General features: G+C 45.7%; 13 protein-coding genes and 1 non-coding gene across 14 annotated transcripts; 9 read left to right on the top strand and 5 right to left on the bottom strand. All coding sequences in view use genetic code 12, as the record gives it.

Annotated features, from left to right (window-relative positions):
• Window positions 1–33: 33 nt before the first annotated feature.
• FOB63_001463 (pre-rRNA-processing protein ESF1) lies at window positions 34–2,076 on the bottom strand (the record flags this gene model as incomplete). The annotated part of the gene is made up of 1 exon (XM_002618422.2): window positions 34–2,076. The coding sequence occupies one exon, from the start codon at window positions 2,074–2,076 to the stop codon at window positions 34–36; it is 2,043 nt and encodes a 680-aa protein (XP_002618468.2).
• Window positions 2,077–2,221: 145 nt separating this feature from the next.
• FOB63_001462 (TLD domain-containing protein) lies at window positions 2,222–4,162 on the bottom strand (the record flags this gene model as incomplete). Its single annotated transcript, XM_002618423.2, has 1 exon — window positions 2,222–4,162. The coding sequence occupies one exon, from the start codon at window positions 4,160–4,162 to the stop codon at window positions 2,222–2,224; it is 1,941 nt and encodes a 646-aa protein (XP_002618469.2).
• Window positions 4,163–4,521: 359 nt separating this feature from the next.
• On the bottom strand, window positions 4,522–5,298 carry FOB63_001461 (uncharacterized protein; the record flags this gene model as incomplete). The annotated part of the gene is made up of 2 exons (XM_002618424.2): window positions 4,522–5,184; window positions 5,269–5,298. The coding sequence occupies 2 exons, from the start codon at window positions 5,296–5,298 to the stop codon at window positions 4,522–4,524; spliced, it is 693 nt and encodes a 230-aa protein (XP_002618470.2).
• Window positions 5,299–5,432: 134 nt separating this feature from the next.
• FOB63_001460 (protein kinase) lies at window positions 5,433–6,863 on the top strand (the record flags this gene model as incomplete). The annotated part of the gene is made up of 1 exon (XM_002618425.2): window positions 5,433–6,863. One exon carries the CDS (start codon window positions 5,433–5,435, stop codon window positions 6,861–6,863), a length of 1,431 nt encoding a protein of 476 aa, XP_002618471.2.
• Window positions 6,864–7,492: 629 nt separating this feature from the next.
• RTG3 (Rtg3p) lies at window positions 7,493–8,662 on the top strand (the record flags this gene model as incomplete). Its single annotated transcript, XM_002618426.2, has 1 exon — window positions 7,493–8,662. One exon carries the CDS (start codon window positions 7,493–7,495, stop codon window positions 8,660–8,662), a length of 1,170 nt encoding a protein of 389 aa, XP_002618472.2.
• A 728-nt stretch (window positions 8,663–9,390) lies between these two features.
• Window positions 9,391–10,821, top strand: FOB63_001458 (aspartyl aminopeptidase; the record flags this gene model as incomplete). Its single annotated transcript, XM_002618427.2, has 1 exon — window positions 9,391–10,821. The coding sequence occupies one exon, from the start codon at window positions 9,391–9,393 to the stop codon at window positions 10,819–10,821; it is 1,431 nt and encodes a 476-aa protein (XP_002618473.2).
• Window positions 10,822–11,206: 385 nt separating this feature from the next.
• On the top strand, window positions 11,207–12,130 carry BIG1 (Big1p; the record flags this gene model as incomplete). The annotated part of the gene is made up of 1 exon (XM_002618428.2): window positions 11,207–12,130. One exon carries the CDS (start codon window positions 11,207–11,209, stop codon window positions 12,128–12,130), a length of 924 nt encoding a protein of 307 aa, XP_002618474.2.
• Window positions 12,131–13,354: 1,224 nt separating this feature from the next.
• FOB63_001456 (uncharacterized protein) lies at window positions 13,355–14,734 on the top strand (the record flags this gene model as incomplete). The annotated part of the gene is made up of 1 exon (XM_002618429.2): window positions 13,355–14,734. The coding sequence occupies one exon, from the start codon at window positions 13,355–13,357 to the stop codon at window positions 14,732–14,734; it is 1,380 nt and encodes a 459-aa protein (XP_002618475.2).
• Window positions 14,735–15,307: 573 nt separating this feature from the next.
• Window positions 15,308–15,902, bottom strand: RPS17B (40S ribosomal protein eS17; the record flags this gene model as incomplete). Its single annotated transcript, XM_066102164.1, has 2 exons — window positions 15,308–15,718; window positions 15,900–15,902. The coding sequence occupies 2 exons, from the start codon at window positions 15,900–15,902 to the stop codon at window positions 15,308–15,310; spliced, it is 414 nt and encodes a 137-aa protein (XP_065958463.1).
• A 1,243-nt stretch (window positions 15,903–17,145) lies between these two features.
• ADA2 (chromatin-binding transcription regulator) lies at window positions 17,146–18,477 on the top strand (the record flags this gene model as incomplete). Its single annotated transcript, XM_002618430.2, has 1 exon — window positions 17,146–18,477. One exon carries the CDS (start codon window positions 17,146–17,148, stop codon window positions 18,475–18,477), a length of 1,332 nt encoding a protein of 443 aa, XP_002618476.2.
• A 666-nt stretch (window positions 18,478–19,143) lies between these two features.
• Window positions 19,144–20,082, top strand: FOB63_001453 (uncharacterized protein; the record flags this gene model as incomplete). Its single annotated transcript, XM_002618431.2, has 1 exon — window positions 19,144–20,082. One exon carries the CDS (start codon window positions 19,144–19,146, stop codon window positions 20,080–20,082), a length of 939 nt encoding a protein of 312 aa, XP_002618477.2.
• Window positions 20,083–20,740: 658 nt separating this feature from the next.
• Window positions 20,741–21,997, bottom strand: FOB63_001452 (snoRNA-binding rRNA-processing protein; the record flags this gene model as incomplete). The annotated part of the gene is made up of 1 exon (XM_002618432.2): window positions 20,741–21,997. The coding sequence occupies one exon, from the start codon at window positions 21,995–21,997 to the stop codon at window positions 20,741–20,743; it is 1,257 nt and encodes a 418-aa protein (XP_002618478.2).
• A 473-nt stretch (window positions 21,998–22,470) lies between these two features.
• On the top strand, window positions 22,471–22,755 carry FOB63_001451 (uncharacterized protein; the record flags this gene model as incomplete). Its single annotated transcript, XM_066102163.1, has 1 exon — window positions 22,471–22,755. The coding sequence occupies one exon, from the start codon at window positions 22,471–22,473 to the stop codon at window positions 22,753–22,755; it is 285 nt and encodes a 94-aa protein (XP_065958462.1).
• A 628-nt stretch (window positions 22,756–23,383) lies between these two features.
• Window positions 23,384–23,502, top strand: FOB63_005550. The gene has a single exon. It is a non-coding gene; the product is annotated as a tRNA-Ile (tRNA).
• The last annotated feature ends 368 nt before the right edge of the window (window positions 23,503–23,870 follow it).

Raw genomic sequence — 23,870 nt, 5'->3', positions numbered from 1 at the left:
TCTCTTACTCTATATCTATCCCATTATACACAATCAATGCTTACTCTTCCCCTTCAATTTCTCCACCAAAGAGTTCAATGATGGCATGCTAGGTTCTTCAGACTTCTTTTGTTTCTTATGCTTCTTCTCTTCATGTTTTTCATCTTTTCTCAGTCTCTTCGATCTCTCCTTCAAGATTGTCTTCATGGTGTCTGTCTTTTTGAACTCGCTGCTAGTAGGGTCAATAGCATATTCGTGGCTTTCAAAAACTTCTCTGAAACGTGGATCGTTCAAGTCGGCTTGGAAGTCATTTTGCACGAGCTCATTGTCGTAGTTTTTCTTACCCTTCTTGTTCTTTCTGTTTTTCTGCTTCTCAGCCTTGACAATATCTCTCATGCTAAAATGCTCTGCATTATTCTCGTCGTCGTTGTTTTCATCCAACATAAGCAACTCCAATTCAGCTTTGCTCTTTTCATCTTGTTCATCCAACTTCTTACCTTTCTTTCCCTTCTTGCTCTTTTTCGTTTCCTTTTCTTTTTCTTTGTTTTCGTTCTCTTCAGCCTCTTTGTTCTTGAACTTTTCCATTCTGCGTGCACGTCTCTCCTTTTCTTTACGTTTGTATGCATCAATAGTAGACTCTTCCTCAGGTCCCTTTTCTGGTTCTGGTGGCTTGTTTTGATCCAAACCAGGAGTAAATGTGATTTCCATATCAACGTCATCTTCTTCGTCGTCGGCACCCTTGTCAAAAGAGAACTTCCCTCCTAGCAAATTCTTGTACTTATCTTTCAACAGGGATGCTTGTTCTGCCTCGCTTCCATCGCTGTCGGAAGCCAAATATGCCTTGAAGTCCATATCGTCGATTTCCTTCTGCGAAAACAGTCTTGAGGCCAAAGTCATTCTTTCCTTTGGAGTCTCGTCCCAAGTCAACTTCACTTTAGAGTGCTGCAATGCATCAGTTACAAAGGTTGAATCAGGTCTGTAAGAGGATGGAATTTTGGTGCAAACGTCCTTCGCTTCGCTATCATCAAACTCCATTCCTTCTGGGACGTAACGCAAATCGAAAATGTTAGCTGTGGATTCGTATTCAGACCCGTCACAGTTGTCGTAAATGTTTTTCGCAGTGCTGATCGAATCACAACGCACCACAGCATAGTAGTATCTTAATCTTTGTAGCTGATAACGACGCAAAGCTTTGGAGTCGTAATCTTCTTCGCCGTCATCCTCTTCGTACAATTTGCGGGCAGCTTTCTCCAAATCTTCTTGGTTTTTAAGATCGAGTTCTTCGTCAGAGTCGGAGTCTGATTCCACTTGCTTTTTCTTCTTGAACAAGTCCTTTGGTGGACCTTCAATTTCTTCTTTTTGCATTTGTTGTTTGCCGTATTCGGAAGGGTATATGGTGACGGACTTGATCAAGCCTCCTTTAGGAACAAACGAAGCAAACGTGGCCATCAAATCCACTGCTCTGACATTGTCCCAGTCCAAGTTGACTACAGCAAATGTATCAGATGGATCGCCCTCTTCTGGTTTTTCTTCTTCGATCTCCACATCAGAGTCAAGATTGAACAGATCGGAGTCCGAGTCTGAGTCTGAATCATCTGAAGAGTCAGATTGCAAACCCTCACCTCTGGCTCTATCGACAAAAGTTTCTGCGTCGCTCTCTTCTTCTTCTGAATCGTCAGATACCTCTGGCTCTACCTTCTTTTTGACCACTTGGGGCATTTCATCATCTTGGGATTCTTCGCTTTCTGAGTCCGACCCTGACTCACTGTCAGCTTCGCTGCCAGATTCTGATTCTCCATCATTTTGAGAGTCAGTTGTAGCCTTCTCCTCTTCTTCTGCCTCGGATTCTTTTTCCTCCTCAAAATACTTATCGTACACTTCATCCTTTTCTTTAAGCTTTCTTCCGTATCTGTCGACCTTCACCTTCTTTCCGGTAGCCGTGACATTCAACTTTGCCAACTCTTCTTTGGAAAAACGCTCATCGACCTTGATTTTGTTCTTTTTCAAGCTCGGGAGTATAAACCGCGGGTCATACAGAGCCGATGCAAATCTTGGATCTTGCTTAGAAGCTCCGCTTTTCTTGCCAGACTTGCCCATAATTGTTTTTGAAGATATCTAGAGAGATGGAATTTTGCGAGATGCTCTTCTCCACTCTGGTGTACGGGTGTCGCGTTCCAACGATGCCTCTTTTTTTGCACCCACAACTAAAAGATGAATGATTTTCATTACTCAAAAAAAATACTTAAACGGATCCCCCTGATCCATGATTACCTATGAGACCAGCCATTTCGAGAAGTGCTCGGTCTTCCAGTAGAGTTCCGACATTGACGCTTTGTCGCGCCTGCGCTTGCTTCTCTTCCCATTCCCATTGCTTTTTTTGCTCCTCCAACTCTTTAGTAGATCCTATGCCCCAAACCTCCAAATCCGTGATCATAAATCTATCCTCGTAGTCTTCATTTCTTGCAGCCTCCTGTCGAGAGAAATTGAAGAATGCAGAAGTGTTTGCGGATGAATTAAAAATGTGCCTGAAGACGGCAAATTCTAAATTAGCCTCCACAGTGAGTGATACTTTGCCTGGAATAATGCGGCGAACATTATTTTTGTTTATCGGCTGATCATTGCCAAAGCCAATCCCCATTCCAAGGCTGTTGAAATAAACCAGCATTCCTTTTATTACAGGATCATGCTTGCTGGTGTAAATATCGTATCTGGGCAGAAGGTTGACGATTGTGGTCAATTCGTTTCCAAAATTCGATTTGTTTGAGTTTCGCCACGGCTCTTCCACGTAAACTGCGTATGTGATTTTGTCTGAGTCTGTTTGCCACGCTTTTCTTGGATTTTCCGTTGACCGGAAGAATCTGGGGAACATGTCTTCAAACTGCTGATATCTCTTATTCTGTGCGATTGTCTTACTTCTTAGGCGCTTTCCCGAAATAAGAAATATCGTAGGTGCCTGCCACTTGAAAATTTTCAGCTCAAGCGAGCGGATGGAAAAGCCAGCGTGTGCTCCATTATAGAGCTCCACGACCGTTTCTCGAGAAATTTCTTCATTAATCCCGGACGCCTGTAATGCTGTTGCTATGAGAGCCAACGATGCATCATTCACAAGTCGTGTTTCTTCGAAATTGTATGCTTTTTTAATCCTCTCCTGTTTTTTGTCGGCTGCTGCCTTCGACTCTTTCTCTGTGGCTGTGGCCTCTATGTTCTCATTTAAGGGTTGGGGTGCCTTTGGATCCGCTACGATCAGGCCCAAAAAGCCATTCTCAAACAAGCGCCTAAACACATCTGTAAAAAGATTGAGAAAGCCATTAACAACTCCCGAGTTGAACTGCTCGTAGGTGATGCATTTAGAATTCATATTCAGAGCATTCACATCAACGTTCATAAAACGAACAAGTGAAAGAGCCGCACCTTCAAATTTGTTCCAGCACTTTTCTATTCTTTCTTGAAGAAGAAATTGCATTTTATCGTGAGACTGTAACCGTACTGATCGTACAAGTAGGAGAAGTGTGATTAACTTCACCATATTGTCGGCAGGCACTCGTAAACATTCCACATCCAAATCGTCATACGTAGTTAGATGCTCAAAGTCAGCCCATTTGATCTTCAAAGCAATTTGGGCAGAAGAGTCTTTCTCATCTGGAACCGTACGAAAAGATAGCTCGGCAGAGTTTTCGTTGACCTGCTCCCATTTTTCAGCAGCTTTTTCTGAAGACTGTTTCGTGGGTGGAAATGATAAGGAGATGAATAGCAATTTTAGGTATTCCGCATCATTCCAGAACGAATTGATTCTACCCGTGTGTACAGCGGAAGCAACGATCAAACTTTTAAGAGTAAGCTGGCTGTTGTTATCAGCTTCAAGACTGTCCCCCAAGAATGGTAGATTACCCAAAATAGTCAAGGAATCGTAGAGGATACGAACAACGCAAGCAAAATCTTCATGGATTGACAGTACATCCTTTTCCTTATCGTTACTTAGTTGAAGGAGATAGGCTAGATCTGTCAAAGTTACCACATGTGAATCGTTGAAAGAGGCGATATTGAGTTTGGAAGCAATCAGAGCCAACTCTCTCGCGCTTAGAGTTTGCAAAGCTCTTGTTTGGAAAAGTTCTTTGATCCGGCTCTTTGGCAACGTTTGTTTGTAAGTAGCCTGAGTTTTGGTTGCGCTGGCGTTTTGGCCCATCTTGTCATGAGTGTGGGGTTTCCAATGCAGTTGAACTATTTGACGATAGCAAAGCAAGAAATTTGAAGAGCGGAAGAGAGAGAAAAATAACAGGGGAAATCAAACACTTCAATGAATCAGTTTATGACAGATAGAGGACAATAACTAAGAGGATCGGTCACAATGTTTATGTTGAATAGTCTTGTCTTTCTCAGGATATGTGCGGAAATGGGGAAAAGTGAGAAAAGACTACCGATTGATAAATGCTTGATCGCAACGCAGTGTAGACTGAAACCTGAAACACCCTACAAAAAAATCAAAACACGCTATTTTAATAACGCATAGACACACGATATAAGATTACAAGATATGCAACATCCTTAGACAAGAAGGTCTGTCATAAACAATTTTGCTCTCGTTTCAAGGTCGTAGACCAATTTTTTCACCCGGCCCCCCAAATTGGTTGGATGAAACACTTCTTCATCTACGCTCTGCATGCCGTGTGTTTTCTGGTGCAACTGTGATTGCCTCAAAAGCTGCTTGGTGTACGAAAGGAAAACCAAGCAAAAGTAAAGGCGGAAAGCCGTGGTCACTAGGGTCCCGCTAACAGTAAGAAACAATTCTCTTGACGGAGATGCAGATTGGGACGTATCCTGGTAGGAGCGGACGTTCAAGTAGTCATAGGTTGGTTTAGGCAGGGGCTCTGCTGAGCCGTAAGAACCCGGCGCATTGTCCTCTCTGCTGAACCAAAAGTAAACAAAGTAGGCAGTGAAAAACAATCCGACAACAGTGTCCCACACGTATATGGAGCACGATAAGCACACTTTTCGGACATTACAAGCTCTGTTCAGCATGTTGATGAGTGTCGAAATGTAAAACGGAAGCATTGAGACTGCCAACAAGTTATATAGCCACTGGAAAAAGTTCATGTGATGTCCCGTCAAGAGAGACAAAAGACCGTAGGCACCTCCGGCCTTGTTGAGAATGGAAATGGCGAGGATAAGTTCCACACCGATGTATATGGGGATGAACCAGAAAAACCGCTATCATGTTAGTGTCCCGCTTAGAATGGGTCGATAGGATATATGTGAATTGAAAAACGCTCACGTAAAGCACTGTTAACATACGTAGGGGAGAAAATTGTCCAAGATACGCATTGGCATTGTAGTACTGTGTCTGCTTTCGGAAAGAGAGTATGCTGAGATTCAGCGTGAATCCGCTTCTAGTCCGTATACAATACAAGTTAGTCGCACTTGGCCCATCTCATCACCAACTGTGCAAAAACTAGAAAATGGAGAGCGAGCTAAAAAAACCGGACCAAATGGAGACCGAAAAAAAAATGGAGTTGAAGATGGATAAGCTTAATCTTTCTTCCTCTTCGGACAGTGATTCCAGCGACAGCGAGTCGCAAGCGCCCAAAAGTAAAACCATTACAGACAGAGGTGAGATTGTGGAAAAATACTCCACCTTTATCAATGTGGAGCCCATGAAGAAAGGTCCCAAGACCACCAGAGACAGATCAAATCGTGCCACAGTGGAACAAGTCTTGGACCCGCGGACCATGCGTTTTCTTGCCAAGATCATCAATAAAGGCATCATCTCGCGCATCAATGGATGCATCAGCACAGGCAAAGAAGCGAATGTGTATCATGGCGATCATGAAGACCCTGCAATCTCCACCAGAGAGTATGCGGTGAAAATCTACAAGACATCGATTTTGGTGTTCAAAGACAGAGAGCGGTACGTGGATGGAGAGTTCCGGTTCCGCAATACCAAGAACCATAGCAATCCGAGAAAAATGGTTAAGGTGTGGGCCGAAAAAGAGTTCCGTAACTTGAAAAGATTGTACATGAACGGGATCCCATGCCCAGAGCCCGTGGAACTCAGATCTCATGTTTTGGTAATGGAGTATTTGACAAAGGGAAACGCCCAGCCTTCACCAAAATTGAGAGACCACCCTTTCAAGGACATCAATGAAATTGTGCATTACTACCAGCAAATGTTGTTCTACATGAGAAGAATGTACCAGACATGTCGACTCGTGCATGCGGACTTGAGTGAGTACAACTCCATTGTTCACAAGGACAAGTTATACATTATTGATGTGTCTCAATCTGTGGAACCAGAGCATCCTATGGCACTCGATTTTTTACGGATGGACATCAAGAATGTCAACGATTTTTTCTCACGCAAGAACATCAATGTCTACCCTGAAAGGTTGCTCTTTAAGTACATCACAGAAAACAACTACAATCTTGGCTTAACCGACGATAGTGACGAGCTGTTGGGTAAGTATTTGGAGGCGCTACCTTTGAAAAGTGAGCTTGACGAGTCTAATTTGGAAGACGAGGTTTTCCGGTCGTTGCATTTGGTTAGGTCGCTCAACCAATTGGAAGAGAGGGACTTTGAGAAGTTCGCAGAGGGAAAAGTTGACACACTCACGGATCTCGTGGTGAAAGGACAGCAGAAAGAGACGGCTTCGGAGGAAGAGTCATCGGAAGAACTGAGCGAAGATTCCGGAAGCGACGAAGAAAGCGAAGACGAAAAACCTGCCAAAGAATGGGTTGAGAGAGATCTGGTTTTAAAGGGAAAGAAGCACGAGGACAAGGAAAGCAAGAAATTGCGCAAGAGCGAGGCCAAAGCGGCCAAGGCCGAGAAACGGAAAACGAAAATGAAAAAACACGTTAAAAAGAAGTTGGTGAACAAGCGGAAGACGCCTTAGACTACTGCAACTTCTATAATGTCTACCATCCGAATTAGAAGTGATGCATATGGGCAACGTTCTTGGAACTAAATCTTTCTTGCCTACATTAATCGGTCTTGGTTATGGGTACTTTTCAACGTCAGTATATTGTATTCTGCTGGCTTCCCTGTTGTGAGGCTATATATGCTCTAATTTCTAGCCATTAGATGCTATGGTTCGGCCTTCTATTCTTGCGCGAAACTTACGGGCCACATTCCAATAACATATAAATAGAGCTAACAAAATACCCGACTCAAAAGACGTAGTCATCAACTTAAACAACACCGTAGTGTCAAGCCTTCGACCTTACACCACACTCCGAAGTCGGTTTTCGTGGACTAGAACCTTATCAAGGTCGTGCGCGCACCAGCCCCACAGCTAAGGCTACGAACACCATAATCCATAGACTTGACCAATACAAACTTATATTCCACCTGCGAACCTGGAACCATTGAGACACGTGTCGCAACTAGAAGAATCATATTCCCCATAAAGATAGCCAGTCTTTGTTTGTTTCCAGAGCTTTCCGCATCAGTACCTCCGCTGGGTTAAATTCACTTTAGTTTTACCCGACTAATTCGCAAACCATACCTGTGTTCCACATAAACATGGAGGATTTTTTGAGAGACAGTCCCTTCGACGAAAGCATTCCGGAGGATGCACGTGTGGCCGAGAAGAAAAACCGGCCGCTTTCGTCACAATTGGGACCCTTTGACTTCGAAACAGCCCAAGCCGAAGTCTCAGACCAAGCACCATATGTCGACCCGCTCGAATTCCTCGGGTCTCCCGCCGGCGGAGATTTCACTACAGGGGGAGATTTCACTACAGGTGGCGACTTCAACACAGGCGGGGCCTTCAACACAGACGGAGGTTACAACACAGGAGAAGGCCTTTCTACCGGAGGAGGTTATACCACAGGCGCAGACTTAGGCGTGTCGCCCACATTCCCGGATTTCGGGTCGCAGTTCGGGCCCAACATCGGCTCGGCCCAGTTGGACTCGCAATTAGATTCATTTGGGTCTGCGCCACTCGACGCTGCTCTAGGGGAAAACTCCTTGGACCAGTTGGTTTCTCCGGACGCACGAGACGTGTTTGTGTCGCCCCAGTACTTTTCTCCGCAAAGGCTGTTCCCGCTCAATGCCATTGCCGAGAACAACTCGCGCAGAAGCAGCGCAGGCTTTCTTTCGCCCCGTGCTTTCGTGTCGCCGCCCGAAGACACGTTGCGCCTGCCATACTCAGGCTCGGTCAATTCGCCGCCACAGTTCAATTTGCCCAACACAAACAACAACACAAACAACAACTCCACTCAATCTTCTGCTCCAGCCGAGCCTACATCGTCCTCAGTGGGTGCCAACCTAACCCCAGAAGAAAAAGCCCGGAGGAGGCGAGAATTCCACAACGCCGTCGAACGCCGACGCCGTGATTTAATCAAAGAGAAAATCAAAGAGTTGGGTGTTCTCGTGCCGCCACTGTTGCTCACGCCGCAGGTCTGTGCGGTGCAGGCGATGCAGAAACGTGCTGTACAATCGCCAGACATTCAGGAGTTGCTTGCCACCGCCAAAGTCAAGGAGGCAAAGCCCAACAAAGCTGCCATTCTTCAGACTTCGGTCGACTATATCCGTCACTTGAAGAAGGTTGTAGAACGACAGCAGGCACGGCGGGCGGAGCTAGAGCAGGAAGTAGCCGCAGCAGAGAGACGTGCAGGCCAAGGGCCGCCGGCGCCAGCTCCTGAATTCAATCCGGATGAGTTTTTTGCCGACGTTCTCGAACCTTACTGATTGAGAAGATGAAGTAGGAGGAACTAGAAGCCGACGACGACAAGGCGGCCCGAAAGAACAAATAGAGGAATCCAAAATATAGAGGAAGGACAGATAGAGAATGAGGGCTTAATAGAAACAGGTTTTCTTATGTGGTTAGAAGTATCGGGCGGGCGGAGTACAGTGAAAGCTTGAGTGGATATCAGTGGCTTACGGTATTGTGGTACAGACGCAAAGCTACCCATGAAGCTGGGAACACGGAGACTCTTCCACAGGGGATTGAAACTGAAATTGCTCAGACACTTACGTATGGGAAATCATCACGTATCTAAAGAACCGCACGAGATAATACGATATGTACACGGCTCTGGCTTTGTTCGAGTATTTCTATGGTATCAAGCAATAAAACTACCTAGGGTAACAGGCAATGAAGAAAAGGAGGGCCGTTATATTCTCATATGGACAAAAAAAATATCTTTACCCTTTTTTTTTTTTCCATTAATATGACGTTGATTCACCCAAGGATACCTCAATGATGTCATGGATTCTTTATGTACTATTGATCGTATCTAAGTACATGTTTCACAGACAGTACCTTGAGTTCACCAACCTCAACACAGATTTCTCTCTACATGGAACATGGATGATCATCAAAATTTTGCCATCTTTCTATTTTGCAATAATTCTAGTTGAATCTCTGGCCTTTTCAACCTGCACACACCCAGTGCCGTATCTACGTGTGGCACTGCATGTTTCAAAGTCAGACGGGATTTCACTTCTTTCCTCCACAAGCAATGGACACAGTCACCAAGAACGCCGCCGAAAGATTTGTTGACTTCGTCAGCAAGTCGCCATCGCCATATCATGCTGTAGCTAATATCAAAGAAAAGCTAGTTTCTCAAGGCTTTGAAGTGCTTAAGGAAAAGGATATCTGGAACGTTCAGCCAGGTCACAGCTACGTGGTTACACGTAATGGACTGTCCCTTATTGCGTTCCGTGTGGGCGAAAAGTTCCACGCTGGAGGTCCTGTGGCCATTGTGGGTGCACATACTGACCTGCCTTGTCTTCGTATCAAACCCATTTCCAAAAAGACTTCTGAAGGTTTCGATCAAGTGGGCGTTGAACAGTACGGTGGTCTCATTGCGCACCTGTGGTTTGACCGTGACTTGAGTGTGGCTGGCCGTGTGTATGTGAAAGGGCCTGAGGGCCAGTTTATTCCAAGGCTTCTCCACTTGAACAAGCCATTGATGCGTGTGCCTACATTGGCCATCCACTTGAACCGTGACGTTAACACCAAGTTCGAGTTCAACAGAGAAACCGAAATGGTGCCCATTGCGGGCCAACAGCATACATGCAGCACAGACCCCAAGTTGCAACTCACAGAGCCAGAGTTCGAAGCTGTGCAACATGTTGTACGTCGCCACAACAAGTCCCTCATTGCTCTTATAGCATCGGACTTGGGCGTGGATCCAATGGACATTGAAGACTTCGAATTGGTTCTCTGCGACCACCAGCCGGCAACGCTTGGAGGCATGAACGAGGAGTTCATTTTTGCTCCTCGCTTGGACAACTTGACCTCATGCTTCTGCGCTGCCGAAGGTATTATCGCCGCGAAACCGGCCCCAGAAGGTGTTCTGATGATCTCTCTCTTTGATCACGAGGAAATCGGCTCGGTTTCAGCACAAGGTGCCGACTCTTCCTTCTTGCCAGATGTATTGACTCGTCTTGCAGACTCCGAACCTGGTGCCTTGGTCAGAATGTGCAGCCGTTCGTTTTTGCTCTCGTCTGACCAGGCACACGGTGTTCACCCCAATTATGGTCGCTTCTACGAGCTGGAAAACCGGCCAGAGGTCAATAAGGGTCCAGTGATCAAAATCAATGCCAATCAGCGTTATGCCACCAACTCGCGTGGACTCGTGTTGATCAAGGCTGTGGCCCAAAAAGCTCAGGTTCCGTTGCAATTGTTTGTTGTTAGAAACGACTCACCATGTGGATCTACTATTGGGCCAATGCTTTCGGCAAAGTTGGGTCTCCGCACTCTTGACTTGGGTAATCCACAGTTGTCCATGCACCTGATTCGGGAGACTGGTGGCTCGCATGATATTGCTCGGTTGAGTAGTTTGTTCCAAGGCTTTTTCGATCACTACGTGGCCATCGACGCTAGCGTGGAATGCGACTAGACAGCCCTGCTTTTCGTACATAATAGACTGAAGTATACGAGTTATCTTATAGTCGAAATTGTAAGCCATAGCAACGGAACGTAAACGTATAATATTTCCTAGAATCGTACAGAATTCTTTATTTGCTTGGCAAGATGCAGACCGTGGCTATGGATATCAAGCTGACCGAATGTTTCATGATACAAATACCAATACACGCCAATTTCAATTCATTAGCATGCTTCTACGACCCATTTGTAAATTCACCTTTGATTTTCGATTTCCCAGTTCTCCATCATAGGTATACTTGTCTTTATATCGATCGCACCAACATGCACACCTCATCCACAGGATTAGTATATAGCATACCCCAATTGCAGAATCCCTCAAGAAACTCAGCTGCACTATGAAAATCCTTCTATTACTAGCGGCCTTTGCTGCTTTGGTAAACGCATCTTCTGCACCAGCCCTTGTCATGTCCCACAAACTAGTACGTGGCTTGACGCTGGAAATCGAAAAGCCCTTCACCAAAACGCAAGACCCCCAAAACGTCAACAACATGATCAAAAAGCTCGTAACAGAGTGTTCCAGTGACATATACCTTTTGGTGAACATTCCTGGCCTTGCCAACAGTGACATGTTGGACACAAAGGAGCAGGATTGGCCCCATTTAATCAAATACATACACATGGCATCTTCTGTCGTTGGACTTCCGTGGGTCGAGGGTCCGCTTGACTTGCAATACTTGGAGAAGTACATTGTGAAAACATGCAAAGCTGAGGCCGTCAATGTGTTCTACAGCGAGGATGAAGTGGCGCAATACATCGACACAAGAAAACGAGTCGTTCGTGTGGATATGAACCCTCTACCACAGAACAAGGAGCAGCGGGTGGAGGCGATAAAGCAGAGTGATGATCTTATCCGGAAGATCCTACGCAAGGCACCTTCGCCTCACTATACCATTATCATTCTGCTGAGCGAAGTGTCGCCTGTGCATCCCATACCACAAATAATGTTGGACGAGTCACCAGAAATGTTTGAAATATTCTACAGCTTGCTCCACAGCCCTCTGCGTGAACAAGAAGTTGAAAGAAACAACTACATGTACAGTGAAGTGGAGCCTTTTTGGAATGAACGAGGCGATCCCATGAAGATCTATTTGGACCGGCGCAAACGCGACGAGGTGCACTTTTTCAACTACGAATTGTGGAAGAAAAACGAAAAGCTCGTTTCGACAATCGCATTGATGGTGATTTCGCTTTTCGTTGTCAAAGCTCTATCGTTCGGGCTGTGGCTTGCTTCGAAATTTAAAAAGACACACCAGGATTGAGGATATAGTAATAAGACACGCGTTGACATGTTTGTTGTAAGCTTGGTAGCTGCTTGTAGGGGCTTGAATCTCCAATTTCTTTATCAGTATTAGCGTAAGAGTCTATCAACTCTATGACATCATCGCCATGACAGAATTAGACAGCATCTCGCATACCTATCAAGATAAACCTTGCATGTCCGGTAGACATACGAGCGGCATGCATGTTTTGACACAAGTGATTGCATGCTCAGGCGAACATATGACATGACAACAACATGCCAAGCGAGGCGTACACCTTGCGTGAGGCTCCAAAATCCAAACAGATATCTCACCAGAAGCAAAGGAAGGATTCATCCAGGCTAATGTAGGCCTGAAATCCGATTTGGGCTGGGCTGCTGTTCTTCTTGGGTCTTGTTGCTAAGCACAATCTTTGTTGGTGAACAATTTTCAATGTCTTATGGTACGTATCTTCCACGCATTATGTCATGCAAGGAACACAACCGCACCTGTACATAGAATATTACTGTCCGGCCCACTCGCGTTCTTGCATTTATTCATGCGGGCGCGGAGGTACTGATGAAACCAGAAATTTGTCCTGCGGTTACGCGATATGGCATGAGCGGCGCATACCGACCAACGTGCATCTGCACGAAAACGTCTTTGCATGAGATTATTAATGCCAAGCAGCATAACGTTCAAGATCTTTGTTTTCTTTCCCTTTGCCGCTTCCTTGCGTCACCGCCATTCTTTCTCAAAAATGGCCCTGAAGCACGGTGTTTTCGCCTGTTGTCTACTGTGGGATTGCAGGAAAAGAAAAAAAAAAAAAGTGCGTCACTGCACGCTGGCAGAAAATCACCTGTTTTTTTTTTGTCTCGCCTGACCAGAACCAGCGTATTGGTGACAAATTATGAGCGTTCAATAAGAAAAGCTAATTCAAGAGACTAAATGGTTCTCTATCCCACCCCATCAGCGGTCCAGACTTAAAAGCACCGCTGGGTTTTACCCCTATTGCGTTGACCAATGTAGAAAACCTTCAAAGAGCATGGTACTGCATACATACCGGAGTACACAAGCCATTGTCTTGAATCCTCCAATCTCCACCATCTTTTTGCTTTTATTTTCCTGGCTCCAGCACTGGCCACTACTATTCAAATTTAACACAAATAGGCGTAGAGCCCCGCAATTTCTAAGCTCTGAGTTCCCTCTTGCCGCTCTGCATCTGCAAAAACAGAATTGATTTCCATGTCCGAATACTTGACCTTCCGAAGCGAGCCTTCGGGCCGCCACGAGGGCAAAAAACACATCATCATTGTTGGCGCGGGCATCATAGGGATCTGTACCGCCTACTATCTTGTCAAGCACCCCAAGTTTGATCCGGCAAAGTACCACATCTCTATAGTTGAGAGCAAGAGAGTGGCTGGTGGCGCTAGCGGAAAGGCCGGCGGGCTTTTGGCTCTTTGGGCGTTCCCACAGCAGTTGGTGCCTCTTTCGTTCCAGTTGCATCAGGAGCTTTCAGACTTGTACGACGGTGAAACGGAATGGGACTATAGAAGACTCACCACCGTTTCTCTAGAGGGTGACATTAGCCATGTGAGCGAGCAGGGCGAACACGACTCCGACGGCGACTCGACGCATCTGCACGAATCGGGCACCGGCCGCCCTGCTCCTCCCAAAAAGACTTCCACAGCGACTAAGACGCTAGATACCAGAAAGCTCCCCTCCGACTTGAACTGGATCACAGAGGAAAATATCACCCTGTGTCTGTCATTGGGAGGGAAAGATACTACGGCACAGGTGCAGCCTTACCGGTTCACGAATTTCATTTTGAAGAAGGCCGTGGAGGAGGCTGGTGATGCCATTGAGTTGATTTTGGGCAAAGTCAGCCGCATTTTGTACCTGATGGACACTGGTGTAGCCACAGGTATCACATACGAGCCCACCAGTGTTAAAACTACCCAGGCACAGACAGAGAAGCGCAACGTTACATTAAAGGGCGACCAGATTGTGCTTGCCGTTGGGCCTTGGACCTCCAAGATTCTTCCCGATTGCCCAATTCTGGGCTTGCGTGCTCATTCCATCACCATTGCTCCACACAATGACCAAAATGTGTCGCCGTATGCCATTTTCACCGAATTCAAGACCGGGCCTTACTCATATACATCCCCCGAGATTTACGCAAGAAAGGACGAGGTTTTCGTCTGTGGCGAAGGCGATCTGGCGGTCGACGTGCCAGAGACAACTGACGATGTTGAGGTTGTGAAGTCCAAGTGTGATGAGCTTTTCCGGCAAGTGGGCCGCATGTCGCCTTTGTTACGCAAGGGCCGTATCTTGAAGCGCCAGGCGTGCTACTTGCCTGTTTTGGATGTTCCATCTTCAAGTGGACCTTTGATAGGTGAGACAAACGTGGAGAACTTATTTTTGTGCTCAGGTCATTCGTGCTGGGGGATCAACAATGCTCCAGGAAGTGGAAAGGTCATGAGCGAGTTGTTATTGGATGGTAAAGCGAAATCAGCCAATATTTCTGCCCTTGACCCGTCTCTTTATTTTGATGCTTCGATGTTAGTGAGCGATGATGAGGACGATTACTACAGCGATACTGAAGGGCCTTTGGGTGAGGCGTAGAGACTTAACAAGGGAAATGTTAGGAGCTGGCTTTCATAAATATGAAGAGCAATTCAAGAAGAGATTACAGCATGTAGAAAGCGGTACTAAGACATGAAGACATCGTCTGGTAGTTTAGATTGAAAACCATCTTGGACTGACATGTATATACAAGAAAGCACTTTGAATTGATTTGTATAGGTAATGTTATGATTTACTGTGTACCAAAGCACGTAGTGGTCATATACCCGTGTCGATACGTAAGAAGTACAAACGTGCTATGTGTCTTCGAAGATTTGACTCAATACCTTCACAGAGTCCTCTGAACAAGGTTTGAAAACGCAACACCGTCGTGTCAGTATAAGACAATGGAGTTCAAGACAATGATTCCACTTCAGTTTTGAACTCACAATCTTCGAATACTGTAGGCTATTATAATCTTCCTATAGGCCCGATTAGATTTCATCACCCATTCAATGGATGAAACATCCGAACACAACTCCCAATGCTAGGCTCTACACTCTCTATCGGCAATATACATTACATTTATATATTATGTGTGCAAGCCATGCAACTGGCACAGGTTGAAGACGCTTAGTTTCTCTTGGCAAATCTTCTTGGACCTCTTTGAGAAGAAATGGCAACAGTTTGCAAAGGAATCTTGAAACCCAAAGACTTGACCAAGTCTTCAGTCTCAGCATCGACCTCCAAATGGCCGTTGGTGTGAGACAAGTCCAAAGCGGAAACCTCTGGAACGTATTGGTCCTTTCTCTCACGCTCCTCTTCTTGCAACTTGAAAGAAATACCTCTAACTGGACCCTTTTGAATTCTCTTCATCAAGTGGGTGGTGTAACCAGCAATCTTGTTTCTGAGTCTCTTGGATTGGATCTCAGCAATCTCAGAGGTCAATCTCTTGTTGGTCTCAAAGTCCAAAGTCAACTTTGGGTAGAATCTTTCGATCAAAACCTTAGAGGCTCTCTTGACAGTCTTAGTTCTAACACGACCCTATAATAGTTAGTACTTGTATCTCCTGGGAGCAGACCCTTCAAAATAGAAATATGATATGGGTGGAAATGATGGCATGGGAAAAGTATCGGGAAAACGGTTTCGATCTATAACGATGGGATTGGATAATAATGTGGATAAGTTCTGAGGGGTCCTGCTATTTCATTTTGTGTCGACATACCATTTTTGATGATTACTGTTTTTTGTAGATGGAAGAGTTCTAAAAGGGAGAGTGAGATGAAAAATACCTAACAGAGGGCGCAAAATTTTCGAGCGCGGAATCTGCAGGACAAACCCACCGGATCACGACACGTGAGTATGTGACTGTGTTTTTGCACATCTGTACACCGCGGCCTACCAGCCAATCCTAAGCTGATTGAGTTTAGGAGATTAGGTTGATAGACTCTTTGGTGCTTAGTTGGAATGATAAATTGGACTTGGGTTTCTACAACTACGTAGCTGGAACTTCGAGTGGTAGTTCCCAGATGATAGAAGTACTACTATGCTAGAGTCGCACCAACATTTTGTATACTCGTTGCGGCAATGGATATGAAAGTTAAGTATACTCGTTGCGGCAATGGATATAAAAGTTAAGTCCATACCGAGTTCATATTGACTTTGTCGAAATGGTTGTATGTCCATTATGGGCCATGAGGTCGGGTGACCTATAGCTATTGAGCAGAAGACTGTCTGAAAACTGATTCACAAAAGGAATTAGGCAAGATGTTTCATATCTCTCTTTGTAACTCTTCTCCCAATGAATATTGTAAATACTGTTTTATGGTGCTAGCCAATGGAGTTGTTCGATTCCCATAAAGTGTCCGCTTATCCAATTTGGGCTATGCACAAGAAAGTCTAAATGTTGGATCTACATGAATCGGCTGATCTTTGCCTGATAACAAGGTCGGAAAGGAAAGAAAGAGAAATCCATAAATGCAAGCAAATCAAGAATTAACCTCTATGGCGATCAAGCGAGATCGGTTTGAATACTATGCTGGCGAAAAACCATGCTTTTTTGTATTCGACTGGTCCACCAAAAGAGTACATACATGACTTCCTGCGAGAGATTAACTTCGGAACACCCCCCCAAATAGATACATAAATTGGTGATTTCCGCTCATGTCTACTGCAAGAAATTAAACATAGAGACCACTTGTCTAATACATGGAGATGCTACAGTAATGTAATTTCAGTCCGCGAAGTTTGCAATTCTGGCAATATCTGAACAATAGAAGCGAAAAGGCCAGAACAATATTCGAACATTCAAACCTTCAAAAAGGACAAACACAAGAAGGGAAGAAAGCTAAACAGAAAAATCCCCAGCCACGAATCCAAAAGCCATAGTCCACCTTTACACCCCACCACTTGTGTAATATGAAGCGACCTGCATACTCCCATTGACATTCACCTACTCCATCAACAATCACATGACTAGCCCCACCACCATGGAAAAAGGCCGTCTCTACCACTGCGACGTCTGCTCGTCGGACTGTACAAACCGGACCCGAATCAAGTGTGCCATCTGCACTGATTATGATCTATGTGTCCCGTGTTTCGCGTCGGGCTCGTCGACGCTCGACCACAAGCCGTGGCACGATTACCAAATCATAGAGCAAAACACCTATCCAATCTTCGACCGCAACTGGGGTGCGGACGAGGAATTGCTTCTTATCCAGGGATGCGAGACTTTTGGGTTGGGCAACTGGCAGGACGTGGCCGACCACATTGGCAATCGCTCCAAAGAAGAAGTGGCGGAACATTACAACACCATCTATCTTGAGTCGCGCGAGTACCCATTGCCCGAGATGGACAAGGACTTCAGCGATGTGCTGGCGCCGCAGTTTTTGCAAGAGCGCAAGGCCCGGCTCGAGGAGCGCAAGAATGGGCCGCTTCCTCCTCCAAAGGCAAAACCATCGGCGTCTGTGCCACTTTGCCACGAGATCCAGGGCTATATGCCCGGGCGGCTTGAGTTTGACCACGAAGCCGAGAACGATGCAGAGGTGCCTGTGAAGGATATGCTTTTCGACCCAGAAGACCTGGCTGGCGACATCGAGCTCAAGTTGACCGTGTTGGATATCTACAACTCGCGGTTGACCACGCGAGCAGAACGGAAACGCATTTTGATCGCCAACGGCTTGCTTGATTACCGCAAGAACATTGCCTTGGACAAACGCAAGTCCAAGGAAGAAAAGGAGCACTTGCGCCGCATCAATGCATTTGTGCGGATCATGACTCCGAAGGATTTTGCTGAGTTTACTGCTGACCAGCTTACTGAGCTCCGGTGCCGCATGCGGATCCAGCAGCTCCAGAACTGGCGCAGGAACGGCATCACCACTTTGGAAGACGGCGCAAAGTTCGAGAAGGACAAGCTCATCAGACAAGCCCATTACCAACGTGTAGGCAACGGCGCAGGGCTTGCCGCTAGACACGCAGCGGCCCAGATGGCCGTGGCCGCCAGGAAAACCAGTACGCCCGAGTACCGGCCCAAAATCAACACTAGCAATGCGAGAGCTCCACTCGACATTGCGGGAGCTACAGATTTCGAGCTTCTTCTGCCGGAAGAGAAACAGTTGTGTGCCACACTCCGCATCTTGCCCAAACCGTACTTGGCTATCAAGAGCCAGCTTATGAAAGAGGCAGTCAAAAACAATGGCGTCTTGCGGAAAAAGGATGCTCGTCTGTTCTTGAAGATCGACGTCAACAAAGCATCGAAAATCTTTGAGTTTTTCGTCCAGATGGGCTGGTGCACACAAGGATAATGTAGGTCTACCGGTTGATGTTTAGAGAGTATTGAGCGAAGACTGCGTTTCAATACAGATGAGCATCTCTGCGTAAACTACAGATTAGCTGCCTACAAGGGAGAGTCATGACAGTCGTTTCTAATCTAATTGATTTTCAATTGAACAAGAAAAAATAGGATGGACATCGTTTCGCTCCAGATATTGAATGATGTGGATAATCACTACATACTGACATTCTCAGCCAGGAAGGAAAGCCATCATTTCGGTCTCATTTTAAAAAGCACATTGAGCGAGAATTTTGTATGAAAGCTAGCCTGAAAATCTCCTCTCAATCTGTTGAAAGGCGCCCACTTGTTGCTTTGAGACCGGTGACCAAAACTATCTAGATTAAAGGCATTGTCCTTTCTTGGTCTGTCCTTGGAAGCGTTAGTGAAATATTCAGTGAGCCAAAAATTTCATTAGACATCCAGGCTTTGAGAGAGTTCCAAATTACAGAATCACAAAACGACTTGTCTCAACGTCATCATGAGTAAAACGACAAAGATGCGCCGATTGCTACATTAAGCACTAAGGCAATACACAATTGCTAATTGGACACTGACTGCAGACCTAAGCTAAAATTCAGGAACAACATTGCCATGGCCAATAACATGAGAGAAGGAGGAAAAAACGGCGCCTGTCCAAATGACGCTTAGCGACGCAGACGCATGCAGTTACCTAGGGTCACCTACTGCATACAACCCCACTGCGCGGTCAAGGCTTAGGACACTTGACCAAAAGAGAGACGTGGACATTATCTTCATGAAGCTTTTTCTTAGTCTGCTTTCTCTTTTCAGCGCCGTGCTGGCCTTACAGTGGTATCCTCTAAACCAAAAGGGAGAGGTTCCCCAAATTGAGCCGTATGTGCGCGGCCAGGACGTTTTCATTGACTGTATAGCCCGCAACATTGACACCGGAGAACACAAGTTTGATTCCGGCGGACGGATCGTCCATACGTCTTTCCCGACATGCAAGGAGACAGGAAAACCACTTGCGTTTCGCTACGGTGTTCTGGAAGACGTGAACTGCACTTTTGACCTTTCCGACGAGCTCTACCATATGTTCCAGTTGTACGTTCACGAGGATGCTCCATGGAGCTGTCGTATCCCGCTCAGTTCGGCGGCACACTCAGTGGAACAAGGCGGCGCGTATATCCCGCTCACGTTCAACTTGCGTGGCGAGGTGCACGAATCACACATGGACATTGATACCAGAATGAACATGATTGTGGTGACGCCGCACAGCCGTGACCCGGCTCACCAGAGCGTGGTGAGTGCTGTTGCGTGGTCCTCGGGTACAAGAGCCATCCGCACGGTGATTGGTGATTCTCTTACGTTGCAAGTGGCGGTGCGGTGGATGGACAATGTCCGGAATTATGGTGCAGTGGAGCAAGAAGGCTTGCCGTACGGCGATGGCTACTACAAGCTTCCGTTCCACAGCGTGCCTGTGAGCTACGCGCAGTATTTTGCCACATTGGCTATGGTAGCCGTTGTGGCTGGTGTTGCAGTGTACGGAGCGACATACAAGCTGCGGCGCATGCCCAATCTCCTTGATAGCGAGGCTGGCTTCGCAAAGCAGGACTAAACTGGAACTTCACGATCAGAAACTGGAACTCCACGATCAGAATCTGCAGTTGACAATACTTGGGCACACGTGAGCCTTGTTGACCCATTGGCTTTCTCTATGGATTTTTACTTCGGTGAGACAATGAACAGGTATTTCTGCTGGACGTTACATGTACGTGTTTCAATGGCCATTAAAAAGGAAAATAGCAAATGTATACAATGCGCTGCTTGCTTTGGCATTAATCTGTAGGACCGTTAATGGGAAAGTTTGCGAGATGTATGAACATAGGAAAGTTCCAAGAGGATTGCTGCATCTAATCATTGGTTTAGATGCCAAAAGTCTGTCTGTGCACCCTTTTAGAGAAGTCTAAAGACAGTGTTGTAGAAACTCTTTGAAGCTCAAGAACTAGTTCCTCGTCAGTTTGTTCCTCGTCATTTACTGTTCGTGTAATCTATAATCTTCAAATGGAAAGGTTGGTCCATCAGACTACAGAATACTACGGATGTACATGTCGTTATCTTCATGAAAGTGATTCAAGAAACTTAGAAACAATTAGAATGACACAGAGCACATATACATCCCGACAATACGCTTTATATATCCGATTATTTCTCATCTGTTCTAAGTGAAAATACTCAACGATAACTCTGGTATTCTATCTTTATTCTCCATACACCTATTGACACTTTTGAATAATGGCTTTCAACAAACCAGCAACGTTTTCTGGGGCCGTCTCGACATACTGGTTCAAGAACGCAATATAAGGAGCGGTGAACTTTTCCCGGTTTTCTGAAAGCTTCTTTTTGTAAGCATTGAACTTGTTAACCGAAAGTTGCAAAGCTTCAGCGAAGTCTGGGTCTGTCACAAGAACATTTCGAAGCGGCATCTTCACGTCAACTAAAGCCACTCTAGTACGATCGTCACAGTGTTCTTGTAAGTACAGCAAGCCGTGCAAGTACAAATGGTCACGGCTCAAGTTTTCAAACTTGTCCACGACAGCGAAAAAGTCCTCCACAAGCTCGAAGATCTTGTCTTGCCGCATAGTCTTGGCGACTTCTTTGAGCAATTCTGGGACGCACATGTCGAAAACAGCCAAAGCCACTTCTCCTCTAAGTACCGGGTTCGTGTCAGGATTTCCCAACACATTCATGTCTGCCTCAGGCAACTGTTCCAACTGTGCTTTCATTTGCTCGGGATCGTCTTCCAACGAGATCATGTCGTCGTTATCCTCGATTCCATTGATCGTCTTGGCCTTTCTCTTTTCGAGTTTCTTTTCTTGTGCTTGCAAATCATCTTGCTGCTGCTTTTCGGTCAACAAACCCAAAACCTTCCGGCGAGCGAGCAACTTCGAGACATATGTCAACTCAAACTGGATGTAGCTCATCCATAACTTTTGCAGCTCTGGGTTCAACTTCAACGCACGCTGATACAACTCTCTGGCACCCTTTGCGTTGGCATTGACTTCAAACTCATATTTTGCCGCAGAGAGCCAAGCCTCCACGTTACGAGGCTGCAACAGCAACAACTTGGCGTAGACACGATATACAACCTTGACTGCATCCTTCTCCTTCACAAACTGAATGTACTTGGCCCACAAACCAATGTCGCCCGGAAATCTCTTGACGGCACGGTCAAAAACGAAAATGATGCGCCGGAAACCAGCCCAGTCGGAAATACTCGGTTTCGTGTCCAAGGAGCCGGCCTTCTTGAGTCTCGAGTAGCGCTTGGCTCGAAGTTTCTCCAAGTTGATCTCGAAATCGCTGTATTTCAAAAAATCTCTAGGCTTGCATCCTCTGCCTTGGATGCGATGCTCAAAGTCTGTTCTTCTGCGCATGATCATGGTGATTTCCTTCTGGTCAAAAAGACCTTTCTTCTTTAGGTCATCGAGCTCGGGAACACTTTGCTCCAAGTAGTATCTGATTTTCGAAGCCATGCCACCAGTATAAGTGTAAAGAGATGGAATTGAATTTTTGTGATGAGACTTGTGTGCACTCTCAGATGAGAAGTGGGAACAGTGATGATGCTCTCAAATCAGATTCCGACACGGCCAGCCCCCTTATCTCAAGATACCGATGGGCCCGAAACCTTCCGAGAAAGGGAGATTTTGCTCAATTCGAATGCCGCATATCCCGAAGCCAAAGACACGACGGAGTTAATGCCCCATGAGCTGGATCATTATGCAGTACCACCATATAGAGAGTCACTAACTGTATACTGCGTATACTAGTTCCGACCAAGAATCCACATTCCATAATTTGATCACGAGATTTCATTGTTCCCTTCTACATACTTCCCACTCTGTTATTTCTTGACGTCACTGCTTGTAGTTCACACATGCATATAAGTTCACTTAGCTAAGATGGCTTCTCTATAAAAGAGCCACCGTCTTGCAATTTGACTACAGTAATGCTGTCCATGCACGACATTTTGACTCCTCAGTCTATTGCAGCTTATACAAGCTGGCAAGCCAAAGCTGATCCTGATTCCTATGAATTTGTTGCTGCAGGTCCCAGAACCAACTCATTCCTTATCCAATCTATACACGAGAATAATTCTGTAATAGATTCCATTGTGCTCAACACAACTATAGATGCTGACCAATGGCTCAATGATTATGTCACCCTTATCAACTCTGAGGACACTGACGATAAAGAATCAGACTTGATGAGTTCTGCTGCTAGTTTGGCATGAAATGGAAACTGCTAGTGCACAAATCAACATACAACCTATTGACAAGTGTAGTCTGAAATTTTGCAATCGACATTGTACAAGTGTGTGTTACGCCTGCTAATCATATTTTGATTCAAGAGCAGGACATAGTCATTGCAAGCGTTGCAAATGTAATTAGTGTGTAAACTGATTGATTAAAATGAATAATGGTGAAATTTTGAATCAAGTGCTGAATCTAGAAAATGACTGGTCTGTCGATATGCAAGGACCCGAAAACTTCCGGGGAAGGGAGATATCCCCAAATGGACGAATGCCACATATCAGAGACACGGCGGAGCTAACGTCTCATGAACTTGGCCTCCATACAGTACTTACATTGTGTGGGACGTCCGGAACACAATCACAGCGGCGATAACTAAACAAGTTGCTTCACCTGATAAGATTAATAAGCCATAGGCGGAACAATGCACGTGCAATAGTTCAATACAAACGGTGACTTTGCTGATTTTCCTATTATTAGATAAGAGGCTAGCAAGAAATTCCACTGATTTCCATGTATTGACCGGAGAATGGCCCAAATTGGCCAACTTCTACTACATTTATTTTTGCTGTACACTTAGCATGGCGGACCCGTCGATTTTTTGCAGATGCTCCAGTGGCGCAGTGGTTAGCGCTTCGTGCTTATAGCCGTTTTACGACAATGGATATACCAAAGTCACGGTCGTGTGAGGAACGCGACGGTCGTGGGTTCAAACCCCTCCTGGAGCATTTGTTCTCTTTTTTTTTTTTCTTTTCTCTTTTCTCTTTTCGTTTTTCTCTATTTTATTTTCCTTGCGCCTAGTGTTATCATGGTCTCCTAGCTGCTCAAAAATGTCTGGCAGAAGTGTGTTCGTCTCCTTAGTAATCTCTATGCATGCTCATACAAGTCTTCACTCAGCCGCGGCGGAGTTATATCCGTTTCGGACACGTTGCCTGCAGGGGCGCAGCAGGGTCTTCTATTGTGTTCGCCACTATCACCTATACGCGAAGAGAAAACGTTACAACACCGCATCCACATCGGATTATCTCCAGCAATTCCATCCGCAAAATTTTCAAACCCGTTAAAGCTGTTTCATCATAAGTTCTCTGGTCTCCTT

This window comes from Clavispora lusitaniae (assembly GCF_014636115.1).
Source record: "Clavispora lusitaniae strain FDAARGOS_655 chromosome Unknown tig00000038_pilon, whole genome shotgun sequence".
Taxonomy (NCBI): Eukaryota; Fungi; Ascomycota; class Pichiomycetes; order Serinales; family Metschnikowiaceae; genus Clavispora; species Clavispora lusitaniae.
The sequence above is the reverse complement of the archived record's forward strand: the minus strand, read 5'-3'. Positions and strand labels throughout refer to the sequence as shown.